Source organism: Sorex araneus, chromosome X, assembly GCF_027595985.1.
Source record: "Sorex araneus isolate mSorAra2 chromosome X, mSorAra2.pri, whole genome shotgun sequence".
Classification (NCBI taxonomy): domain Eukaryota; kingdom Metazoa; phylum Chordata; class Mammalia; order Eulipotyphla; family Soricidae; genus Sorex; species Sorex araneus.
Genome location: NC_073313.1, coordinates 367735861 through 367748433, shown reverse-complemented (window position 1 = coordinate 367748433; position 12573 = coordinate 367735861). Strand labels below are relative to the sequence as shown.

At 59.3% G+C, this 12573-nt stretch overlaps 1 protein-coding gene across 1 annotated transcript in view; it reads right to left on the bottom strand.

The window, feature by feature from the left end:
- Window positions 1–12573, bottom strand: part of LTBP1 (latent transforming growth factor beta binding protein 1) — a 259047-nt gene that overhangs the window by 161397 nt on the left and 85077 nt on the right. The window contains exon 5 of the mRNA XM_055120644.1: window positions 3655–3822. Coding sequence (XP_054976619.1) covers window positions 3655–3822 — 168 coding nt within the window. The remainder of the gene's footprint in view (window positions 1–3654; window positions 3823–12573) is intronic.

The following is a 12573-nucleotide window of genomic DNA, read 5'->3' as shown; positions in this document are numbered from 1 at the left end:
CCGAGAAGAGGTGCACGCGGCTCACAGGTGCCCGTTACAGGAAGTGTCTGCCAGCCCACACCTCTGAGCACCCTTAAAAGAGCAGAGGCCAGAACTGGGGAGAGAGCTCAGAGATCGGGAGCGGGTGCTCCGCTTGTGGGAGCCCCGGGTTCACACCCAGTACCATACGCTTCGTATGTGAGAGCCCCTGGTTCATACCCAGTACCATACGCTGCATATGTGGGAGCCCCTGGTTCACACCCAGTACCATACGCTGCGTATGTGAGAGCCCCAGGTTCACACCCAGTACCATACGCTGCGTATGTCGGAGCCCCTGGTTCACACCCAGTACCATACGCTGCGTATGTGAGAGCCCCGGGTTGACCCCCAGCCCCACATGCTCCATATGTGGCAGCCCTGAGCTCACCCCCAGCACTTGGTCCCCTGAGCCAGTAGTGACTCCCGAGCACTGAGTCGGGAGTAGCCTTGAAGGCTGCTGGGAAAAAATCACCAAGTGGCCCTAAAATTGGCATTCCCGGGGCCAGAGAGACAGCCCAGTGGGTGAGGCGCTTGCCCACCTCGTGGCCCACCTGAGCTCCGTCCCGGGCACCACATACGGTCCCTGAGCACTGCAGGAGTCAGCCCAGAGCAGAGCCGGGTGTGGCCCCAAGCCCCTTTCCCCGAGTGGCTTTCCTACTAAACACAGCGGCGAGCAGGAAGTTTTATTTAGAAGTGGTCGCTCGTGGCTGGAGCGATAGCACAGCAGTAGGGAGTTCACCTTGCATGTGGCCGACCCGGGTTCGATTCCTCCGCCCCTCTCTGAGAGCCCGGCAAGCCACTGAGAGTATCTCGCCCACAGGGCAGAGCCTGGCCAGCTCCCCGTGGCGTATTCGATATGCCAAAACCAGTAACAAGTCTCAAAAAATGGAGACGTTACTGGTGCCCGCTCGAGCAAATCGATGAGCAACGTGATGACAGTGACAGTGACAGAGGTTGCTCGAGGGACAGAAAGATGAAAAGAACTCTACACGCTTTTCATGCCAGAGGCCTGGGTCTGACCCCAAACACCTCCAGGAACAATGTCCAAGCACGGAGCCAGGAGTAGTCCCTGAGCGCTGCTGGGTGTGGCTCCCTAAACAAAAAAATGCAGATATGCCCCCCCTTCAAGCATCTGACATGTATGTGTGTACACATATACATACATGCACACACACATAAACATACACATACATAACATACATAAGTGTCAGAGGTGAGAGAATACTAACAAGTTAGAATACATTTAAAATTTTTATCAGCGTATATTTAAAATACATGCGTTTCCATAGCTCTATCTTTTTTGTCAAAGACATTGCACACTGTGCATAGCTATATAGAAAAACCTCCAAAATCATATTCAACCAGTCAAACTCTCTGTCCCTAAATCCCTAAAAATCCTGTCGACCTGAAAAATAAACCAAACAAAACAACAAACGCAGTTTCAACATGTTCTGCTTTTCTGAAAAATCATCATCTGAAAAGTTCTGTGAAACCGACATTCTCAAATTCTAAAACTTCTCCCTTTGCCCCTCAAACTGGTGAGTAGGTGAGTTAAGGGTGAGGAGGGCAGAGAACTGGCTCAGGACGGAAGTGAAGGGGTCCCCGTGACCTGCCCCACGAAACTATTCAGCACCGGTCTCACCCTCGCCCTTTCCGCCCCTCCCCCGCCCCGTCCCCTCCCTCCCGTGCCATGAAGCCACTGAAGCTCGCTGTGAGCGGAGTGGGCTCTCTCTGGTTTCAAAGTGGCCGTCTGGGCAGCGCTGTCCCTCTCCCGCTCCTGGACGGGGCCTCCGCGCCCTGCTCCTCGCCCCGCAGAGGAAACGTGGGCAGCGTGTCCTGACAAGCAGGCTTCCTCTGCTTCCCAGAGCCGGCGAATGTTCCGCTTCCCAGCTCACACAGCGAAAGCCAGCAATTACACCCAGCCGAGGGGATCGCCCTGTCATCCCGGCGGTAGAGAGTCACTGCACGGCAGCGGGCGGAGCAGCAGAGGCGGGAGGGAAGGCTCCTTCAGGAAAGGGAGCAGTGAACCCGGCTGCTGCGGGGAACCCGAACCTGCAGCTCTGCAACCCTTCCCCAGACAGCCTGAAATCAATATTACAACTGGCAGGAGAGAGAGAGGGAGAGAGAGACAGAGAGAGAGAGAGAGAGAGAGAGAGAGAGAGAGAGAGAGAGAGACAGAGACAGAGAGAGCGATGCACTGAATCACAGAGATGATTAAACACAAGCCATTGACTTTCACAAGCCATTGATTTTTACGGATGAGGAAACACACCAGTCCCCAGAGCTCAAGGCTGGGATCCAGCGAGTGGCAGGACCGGGAGCTCATTTCCTGCCCCTCGTCAGCCCAGCACACATCCCCAGGAGACAGGGCTCCCTGGCCAGCCCCCGAGATCACACTGGACACCTCACAGCTAAATTCTTTTAGAAATATGCCGCGAGCACACCTCTCGGTGCCAGCAAAGTCACAAGTCCCTTCCACTTGGCATCGCGGGTCACATGCCTGTTCCCGGTCCAGGCTATCAGGGACGCTGCTTCCGTCTCTGCGGGCTGCAAAGTGTCGAGAAAGCAGGACCACCGAGGGGGGGGTAGGGCGGGGAAGGAGGGGGGAAGTGGGTGGGAGTCGGAAGCAGGCTGGCCGCTGTATTTGGTCTTGGTGGAAACGGGTTTGAAATAGACACCGCTGCTCTTAACTCCTTGCCCAGACACTCTCTAAGACTAAACAGCAATATTCCATAAAAAGACCAGATCGAGCCAGTGTTATTATCTGTCTGACGCGGGGTTATTCCTGTGAGGAGCTCATAAAGTACCGTGGGTGTCTGCGATTATTTCAGTGCCCGGGGCCAACCATAATTGGTCAAGAAAATAATAAAAGACATTTTTCCGTGACAAAAATACCGGATTGCAGGACAGCTTTCCCTGGACCTTTGTGAAGACTTTCTTCACAAATTAAAAAAAAAAAAGTGAAAAGGAAACAAATTCCATCTCCCCACCCTAACAGCCCCCCCTCAGAGGCAGCAAAAGAGCTTTTTTCCTCCTGTCATCTGTGATTACAGTCACTCATATTTAAATGAGGGATGCAAGATTAAAGGGTTTGGAATGCTGGTTGGACGCTGGTTATCCCCTAACCTACCCACTCCCCCACACACACATATCCGTGCCCTCTTGATCAATTACTAACCCAGTCTCTGACAGAGAGTCCGGAATACCGGCCGGGTCGGTGAGGGGCCGGCTCTGCATAAAGTAAACCTTGAGCGTGAGCCGCGCCCGCCGTGTGACTTCCCACCGGAGCAAACACCCTCACCGCTTCTCCCGTGGCAGATAAACCGAGAAGCCGTTTGGAGAGACATGGAAGGTCCGTTCTCCCGCCGTTCCCACCTCCCCCCGCCCCTCCACCGCCCCGGAGCCGAGTGATGAGCCCCCAGCCGGGCAGACGCCCCCAGGGCCAGAGACCCCCCACATCAGGCTTAACAGCCCCGCAGAGCCCCGCCGGCCAGGCCAACGGCACCACACTCTGCTTCCGGGATGCAAAGTGGTGGGTGAGCCAGGGCGGAGGGTGGGGGGGGGCGCGTCTGGCCGCTCGGCTGGCGGCTGGCGGTGGGAGCCGGCTCCCCGGGCGGGCAGGGGACGCTCACTCACCCACTCGGAAGTTGGTGGCGGTGAGCGTGTCGGCGGCGTGTCCGTTCTCGCTGATGAGCGTGGTGGTGTTGCCCTTCTCGCAGCTGTTCTGGCAGCTGCCCTTGGTGCAGGTGATCTTGCAGATGCTGGGGGTGAAGACCACCTTGATGCGGCCCGTGTGGTTGCTCACTAGCAGGGGCGGCAGGGAGAGAAAGAGCAACAAGCGCGTCAGCCTCGGATCCATGAACGGCCCCGGGGAAGGTTTCCTGGGAACCAGGAAAAAAAAAAAAGCCAAGTAAAGAGAAGGGGGGTGGGGGGTGGAAGGAGAGAGAAGCCCCGGCCCGGCCAGGCAGGTTTAAGGCCGGCGGCGTCGCAGCTCGGCGCTCGGCATCCAGCCGTGCCTCTGAAGGGGGAGGCGGGCGCCTCCACAGCCGGCGCTCCGGGATGCGCTCCAAAACCACATTGGAAGTCCAGTCGCTGCGGCGGGATTACTGGCCGCAGGCCGCACTTCACCCGCAGGCAGACAAAGAGCGGTGCCGAGGGCACGGCCCAGCCCCGAGCCAGCCCCCCGGGCAGCTGTGATGCGGCGGGGCCGGCCCTGCCCCCGCCGCCGGCAGGAAGCCGGGTGTCCTCCTGGCACCCTGCCCCCGGGGGAAAGGTTTGCACATCTGCACACATGTGTCTCGGCTCTCCTGGCGCTCCCCTGGCACTCCCAGTCCCGGGGGCGGCCAGGGCCGGGCACACACCTCCCCCGGGGGCACCGCGCCTCCCTGCCAGCGCCGGGGCAGCCCCTGGAGGTGTCCTGGCCACAGAGAGCAGCTCCGGCTGCTCTGGAAGCCTGAGTCCAGACCTGGGGCCGCGGGAGAAGAGTCGTGGGTGAAAAGTGGCTCCTGGACCCGCGCCACCTCCAGCAGCTGCTTCTCCCGCTGCCGGCTGGGCACGGCCGTGCCGGAGAACCCGACCCGGACTCACCCCCCCCCCACCCCCCCGTCCCACCCGACGTGTCAGGTCCCGGCTCAGGGTCAGAGGGAAGCGGGGCTGACAGTTCCCTTCTCACCCGCCGGTTCTCTCGACATCGATGTCAGAGGCGGGCGGGGGGCTCAGCCCCACAGCCCCTCAGCCGGCCCCGGGAGGTGCTGCAGATGGGTCCCGCCCGCTCCGTCTACGTGGGACCCCCACAACTGCACATCCCGGGGACACAGGACTGCGCTCCGCAGCCGCGTCCCAAATCAACACGCAAGGTGCGGCCGACGCACACATCGGGGTTTCAGTTCGTCTGCACAGAGGGCAACACCGGGGAGGGCGGGGGCCGCCGGGGCAAACCCGGGTGGCAGGGACAGAACCCAGGGTCTCGCTCCTGGCCCTGCCGGCCAACGGCTCTCCCACTTGGTTCAACTCTGATGTCTACTCCTGTGGCACGTGTACACGCACCACACAACCCCCCACCCTCGGGCCAGAGCCGTAGCACAGCAGGCTGGGCACTGGCCTTGCAGGCAGCCGACCCGGGTTCAATCCTCGGCACCCCATACGGTCAGGAGTGATTCCCCAGTGCAGAGCCAGGAGTGACCCCCGAGCATCGCCAGGTGTGAGCCAAAACAAACAAACAGAAAACACTCCTTCATCCTCCGGGAAGTCAAGGCCGATGTTGCAGCGATTGGAAATAAGGGTTCATCTCGGAGGGCTTCCAGGAGGGGGAAGCCCTGCCCGGGATCGCCGTGCAGGGTCGGGCGGGGGGGGGGCAGAGCTGCCTACACCCCCTCCCCCCTGTCACCCAACAGACCCCGTCCTACTGCCCCTGCGAAATCAGGTCAGGCTTCGGGTCTCAGGAAACCACCCTCCAGGATTCCAGAGATCCTCGGCCTCCGGGGAACACATGAGCACTGGACCCGAATCTCCCCCACGACGGGGAGCTCATTCCCGCACGCGCCCGCTCACTGGGGCTCGGCTCCTGCAACCCTTCGCTGGCCCCTGTCCGGCCCGTCCTCGCCGGGAACAGCTGGCTGCAGCTGCCAGAGGGGCAGGGTCAGCCTGGCCCTCCAGACGAGAAACGGCCCCCGCTCTCTTCCGAGCATCACCCTCATGCGCCCCCGCCCCCAGCGGTTCAGACAGGAGAGATCAGGATGGGGACTGGGTGCAGGGCGGCAGGAGGAAGCTTCCAGAAGGAGCCCCGCGGCTCTGAGCAGTGACGCCCAGAGGGGCTGAGGCCAGGGCCCAGAACGTTCCGCTCGGCAGGTGCTCCCGCCCCCCCCCCGGACCCCCCCCACAGCCATCTCAAACCATGAGCGGAGGCCGGTGCCACGGTCAGACAAACCTCACCCCCATCTGGTGCGGCTTTCTGTGGTAAAGCAGCTGGGCCCGAGCCCCCTCCCGCTGGCAGACAGCTCCGGAACGTTCTGTGCGTCTGCGGGTGGGAACCCACCAAGCCCGAGGCAGCCGTCGCCCTCCCACGTCCAAACTCTAGAAACTCCCTATTTTCTCTGGCTCTCGGGACGACAATGAAGCGAGGACACGGCAGTGCCAACTCTCTGGCGAGCACAGGCTCGCGGCCGCCCGCTGCCGTGCACGCGTGTGGCCACCCCAGCAGGCCCACCAGACACCCAGGCAGGCCGGCGGTCACTGCAGCTCACCTCCCAGACACAGTAGCTGCTTCACTGGCGCTGGGGAGTCCCCAGGTCTGTTGTTTAAAAAAAAAAATACACTTTATTTCTTCGCCAAAAAAAAAAAAAAAAAAAAAACGGGGCAGCAGAATCACCTGTATTATCTGTATTGTCTAACGGCAGAGACAGCCTCCTCTGACCCGGTTTGGATTTTCACAATGTTCACGTCTTCTTAGACACGAAGACGCAGTTCAGTTCCTCTTTCCCCTGTGTTTTTTTTATTTGTTTGTTTGTTTGTTTTTTGCTTTTTGGGTCACACCCAGCAATGCTCAGGGGTTACTCCTGGCTCTGCACTCAGGAATCACTCCTGGCAGTGCTTGGGGGACCATATGAGATGCCAGGGATCGAACCCGGGTCGGCCGCGTGCAAGGCAAACGCCCTCCCCACTGTGCTATCGCTCCGGCCCTCCCCTGTGTCTTTCAAGCACTGTCCACAGAGCCAGAGCGGGCTAACCCAGCCCTGGGGGGTCCCTGCTCGCCTCCTGGGGCTTGGCCAAATGTTTATTTCATCTTCCGAATTACTTTGTTTTCAGGTGTCGCCGCCGCTCCCAGCTCTCCGAGGCTCCCCTGGTACAGGGAACAAATAAAGAGCGAGGCTGTCGGGCTGGAGAGAGAGCGACGGGGCGGGGGGGGAAGGCACTCGCCGTGCGCACAGCCATACCCGGCTCGATCCCAGCATCCCATACGGTCCCCTGAGCACCGCCAGGAGTAATTCCTGAGTGCAGAGCCACGAGTCACCCCTGAGCAGTGCCGGGTGTGACCCAAACCCCCCACCTGCCCCCAGAAAGAACTCCCCTCTCAGTGCTGCTCTGGGGTCAGTGCTCAGGGGGTGCTCCCTGCGGTGCTCAGGGACCATGCGGTGCCGGGGGTGGAACCCTGTCCTGCCGCGTGCAGTGCCAACACCCAAGCCCGGCCCAGGAACCTCCAGCTCGTCCTTTCCGACCCTGGCTGGCGGCAGACGTCACCGGGAGCCACGGGTCCCGCCCCGGCCAGGCTCTCCCGCCGCAGCACCCGGTCTGTGCCCTCGGTCCCAGCCTGTGCTCACGCAGCCCTCAGGAGATCCTGGCACGAGGCTTGCGGCCAGTCTCGGACGGGCGGCGTGGACGGGGGACTGCTCCCTTCCCAAGCGAAAGTGCTCTCGCTTCTGCTGCGGGAGCCGAGAAATCCGAAAGGGGGAGCACTGCTGCGAACGTGGACTTCCGGGCGGGAGAGAGCGTGGCCGCCAGAGAGGTGTGCCCGGAAGCACGGGCCACAAGGACATCGATGCCACAGGCCCGGGACACACCTGGCTGTCAGCCGGGCAGGCCAGGGACCAGTGAGCAGGCGTCCTTGGCCGGACGCGCCAGCACTGTCCCCCGGGGCCGAAGTCGGCGGTGCGAAAAATAAAGCACTTTCCCACCCAAACCCGTCAGCCGCGCTGCCTTCCACCAGGAGAAAGGGTTTAGTCAAAAACTTCAGATCAGGGCTGGAGCAATAGCACAGCGGGGAGGGCGTTTGCCTTGCACAGGGCGGCCGACCCGGGTTCGGTTCCCAGCATCCCATAGGGTCCCCTGAGCACCACCAGGGGTGATTCCCGAGTGCAGAGCCAGGAGTAACCCCTGTGCATCGCTGGGTGTGACCCAAAAAGCAAAAAAAAAAAAAAAACACCTTCAGATCGGGGCTGGAGCAATAGCACAGCGGGCAGGGGTGCTATTAGCAATAGCACACGGCAGACCCGGGTTCGATTCCCAGCATCCCATATGGTCCCCTGAGCACCACCAGGGGTGATTCCCGAGTGAAGAGCCAGGAGTGACCCCTGTGCATTGCCAAGTGTGACCCAAAAAGCAAAAAAAAAAAAAAAAAAACTTCGGATCAAGAAGAATCACAAATGATTACTCGGGAAACCTGACCATCATTACAAAACAGATTTTTCTCCAATTGTGAAAATATGACCAAAAAGTAGCCAGTGACGTAAAATGCGAAAAATGTTCAATTAAACATGCCAATAACCAGACCACAGGAAGGAGACATTTCTCAAGCTCATCAAAAGATAAACACTAATTTGCTTCTGAGATTTCACAGCGCAGTCTGCAAAACTCCAATCGACACACGACACAAACTTCCTTTAATTTTTATAGATAAAACGTGATGGTGTATAAGCAGTCGGATTTTTACCATTTTTCCGACTTATTAAATATTCATTCCCTTTGCAAGACAAAAAAAAAAGGAAAAAATTGGGAAAGATCCAGAAACACCCTCCCCAGAACCTGCAGTCTGCCGTCAATTGTCTCGGAGCCAGACATTCCACCCAGAAAGAGAAACACATTTCGGTTCCCAGCAGGGTGGACGCTGCCTGAAGGATGGACCCGGGCTCCAAGGATAAAGATGGTGGATTTCATCCGAGATTTCCACTTCCTTCTGGATCGGGGTTTAATGGCCCGTATTGCTCACTGGGTCTTTGTTTCACCTACACCAGGAGCTCAGGACTGAGATTTTCACTTCAAATCACACATTTTCTCCACTTCCACCCTGCCGAGCCAGCCAGGGTCCACCGCCCCTGGGAGAGCCCTCTGAGAGGGGCCCTGGAGAGAGAGAGAGAGAGAGAGAGAGAGAGAGAGAGAGAGAGAGAGCGGCTTCATCCGTTCTCTTCCTCCTTGGAAGATTCCCTCTCTCCATGCCAGGTGCAAGCTCCTTTTTTTCTAAAATACAAGTCCAGGTTCTATTTTTTGATCCTCTGAACCAATCCTAGCATGTCTGAAGGTATAATCCATTTCACACTCAAAAGCAATCTCACATTTTTTTAAAAAATTTTATTGAATCACCGTGAGGTAGTTACAAGCTTTCATGTTTGGGTTACAGTCACACAATGATCAAACACCCATCCCTCCACCAGTGCGCATTCCCCACCACCGATATCCCCGCTATCCCCCCGCCTTTGTAAGCAACCTCACAGTTCACAAACTGGCGTCTTCCCTGTAGCTGACACTCAGCGACCGGGGAAAGAAAATCCAGCTGGTAATAAAAATGAAAAACAGGTACAACCAACCAAGGGCCTTCTGGCACTTTTCTTCTCTGCCCGTTTAGAGGGAGGACCAAGAGAGTCCAGGCTCTGGACGGCAGCCCCAGGACACAGGTGACCTCGTGAAAGGCACCAGACCTGGTCAGGGGTGGGAGATGAGGGGAGAGGATTCCTGCACCTCCACAGCGGTGGGTGCCAGGGCTGGAGCCAGCGTAAGCGACGGGCCAGGCATGCGCCTCGGTCCCCGGAGTGTCACACCTGCACCCGGGCGGCCTGTGCTCCTGCAGCACAGCATCCCCCAGGCTCTCCTCACTGAGCGCCAGACGGACGGCCACTCACCCCCGGACAGACGGACAGACTCGCGGGTGAGAAAACAGAAGGAGGAGGAGAGGAGGAAGGGGAAGAGAAAGGGGAAGAGAAAGAGAAAGAGGAGGAGGAAGAGGTAGAAGAGGAGGAAGAAAGGAGGGAGGGAGAAAGGGAGGGAGGGAAGAAGGGAGGGAGGGAGGAAGGGAGGGAGGGAGGAAGGAAGGAAGGAAGGAAGGAAGGAAGGAAGGAAGGAAGGAAGGAAGGAAGGAAGGAAGGAAGGAAGGAAGGAAGGAAGGAAGGAGAAAGAGGAGGAGAAGAGGAAGGGGAAAAGAAAGGGGAGGAGGAGGAGGAGGAAAGGAAGGAAGGAGAGGAAGGAGAGGAAGAGGAATAATAAGGAGAAAGGGGGAGAAGGAGAAGGAAGAGAAAGAGAAAGAGAAAGAGGAGTAGGAGGTAGAAGAGGAGGAAGAGAAGGAAGGAAGGAAGGAAGGAAGGAAGGAAGGAAGGAAGGAAGGAAGGAAGGAAGGAAGGAAGGAAGGAAGGAAGGAAGGAAGGGAGGAAGGAAGGAAGGAAGGAAAAGAAGGAAGAGGAAGGGGAAAAGAAAGAGAAAGGGAAGGAGAAGGAGGGGGAGGAGGAGGAGGAGGAGGGAGGAGGAGGGGTTAGAGGAGGGGAGGAGGAGGGGGAGGACGGGAAGAGGAGGAGGAGGAGGGAGAAGAGGAGAAGGGCGGGGGAGAAGGGGGAGGAGGGGGAGGAAGAGGGGGAAGAGGAAGGGGGAGAAGGGGGAGGGGGAGGAGGGGAAGGGGAGGAGGAGGAGGAGTGGGAAGAGGAGGAGGGAACAACCCCCACCAGCACCTGGAAATGCTTTTCCCCTGGGTCTGCGTCTGGAATTCCGACGGCGATGGCTTTGCCCAGGAATCTTCTCTATCCTTAACTGGGCGTCCAGGCACAAGATGTCACTCGAAGAGTTTGTGTCACAAGGAGGGAAAAGCCACGGACGATGGCCGGTGAAGGGGCCGGGAGCAAACCCACACGAGCACCGAGCCAAGAGCGGAGCCCGGGCACTTGTCTGCTGTGGCCCCCAAAGCACAAGCACGGCGGGGGCGGGGACGGGGCGAACTCGAGCGGCTGCCCAGCCTGGGGCAGGCCTGAATTCAATCCCCAGCCCTGGGGGGGGGGGGCCCTAGGGGGGGCAGCATCTGTTTGGAGTGCAAGTCTCTCCCGGGAGAAGCGAGTCTGAACAGCTCGCGGGCGCCAGACCGCGCCCCGCCCTGGAGACGGGCAGGCTGGCATCCGGAAGGGCTCTCTGAGGAGCAGGACCCGCCGCAAACCGCCAGCGGGGCACCGTCCCCAGCGCACAGCCTGGCCCCGGGCACACGGCCCGTCTCACAGCCTCGCACAGCTCCCGTTTCCTGGCCTGTGCTTTCCCTGGGAGGTGCAGGGCGCGCTCCGCAGTGCTCGGGGCTGGCTCCTGGCTCTGTGCTCAGGGCTGGCTCCTGGCTCTGTGCTCAGGGCTGGCTCCTGACGTCATCGATAGCCCACATCTGGAATCTCAGCAGCTGTGGGGACCAGGGGTCACTCAAGAGACTGGGCAGGGGGCTGGAGGAATAGCACAGCGGATAGGGTGTTTGCCTTGCATGCTGCCGACCCAGGTTCGAATCCCAGCATCCCATATGGTCCCCTGAGCACTGCCAGGGATGATTCCTGAGTGCAAAGCCAGGAGTAAACCCTGTGCATTGCCAGGTGTGACCCAAAAAGCAAAAAAAAAAAAGAGAGACTGGGCGGTACCGGGACGGGAACCATGGCGAGCTCGGGGCAAAGCGCCTGGACCCTGCACTGTGATTCCAGTACCCACCACCACCACCACCACCTTTTTCCCGCCTCGTTAGTTTGTCTTGGAGCCAGACCTGGTGGTTCTCCTCAGCGACTCCCAGCTCAGTGCTCGGGGGTCACCCCGAGCAATGTTCGGGGACGCCCATGTGGTGCTAAGGACCAAGCCTGGGGTTCCCACATGCAGGGAGTCCGAGCTCACTCCCCTGAGCCCGCCCCTGGGCCTGACTCCAACGCCCAGTCCCTCCGATTTGGAACGGGTTCAGGTTTTATTTCTGCCCACAGATGTTGTTTTCCCCGAGAACGGGAAGGAGGCATTTGGAAGGGCCTGTCACTCAGCGCTTCCAGAAATACCCTCTGCACACGAGCCCCTGGAGAGGGTGTGCGCGCAGGGGCGGCCGGCAGCCTCGAGGGGGTGGGAGCCGCACAGCCAGGGAACCCCGGTGCCAAAACCCCTCACCAAGACGCCCCTGCTTCGAGGGGGGTATACACCCCTCTCGGTCCCAGTCCAGGCTAAAGTCCCGCCATCTCTCCAGGGAGAGATGAGGGGTCCTCACTGCCTCTGCCTCCCCTTTCTCCACCCTGCCCCAGCTGCCTCAGCCGCACCCTGCCCCCCAGACCCCCGCCCACCCAAACACCCCAACCCGCGTTCCCCGAGCCTGACGCACGCAAGCCCTCCTGTGGATGCACGCCATTTAAATTTCCGACCTTCCTTCAGCCTCGATCAGGCCAGAGTAACTGGTACTTTCTTCTTCTTTTCACTTTTTTTTTTCTTTTTGGGTCCCACCTGGCGATGCACAGCGGTGACTCCTGGCTCATGCACTCAGGAATTACTCCTGGCGGTGCTCAGGGACCATAAGGGAGGGCGGGGAGTGAACCCAGGTCGGCCGCGTGCAAGGCAAACGCCCTCCCCGCTGTACTATCGCTCCAGCCCCAAACCTGGTGTTTTCTTATCCTCCTTGTTCTGAGTCAAGCAAACACCTGCGGGGTGGTCTGTGGGAAGAGGATATGTGAGGGGCATCGTGGCATCCAGGAGGAAGGCAAGAGGCTGGCGTGCCACCCGGCACCAAGACACGGGCCCCAAGCACAGGTCCTGATTTACTCCTCACAAACCTACCAGCCGCCAGCCTTCGAGAGAGCAGACGGTGCGTGTTCC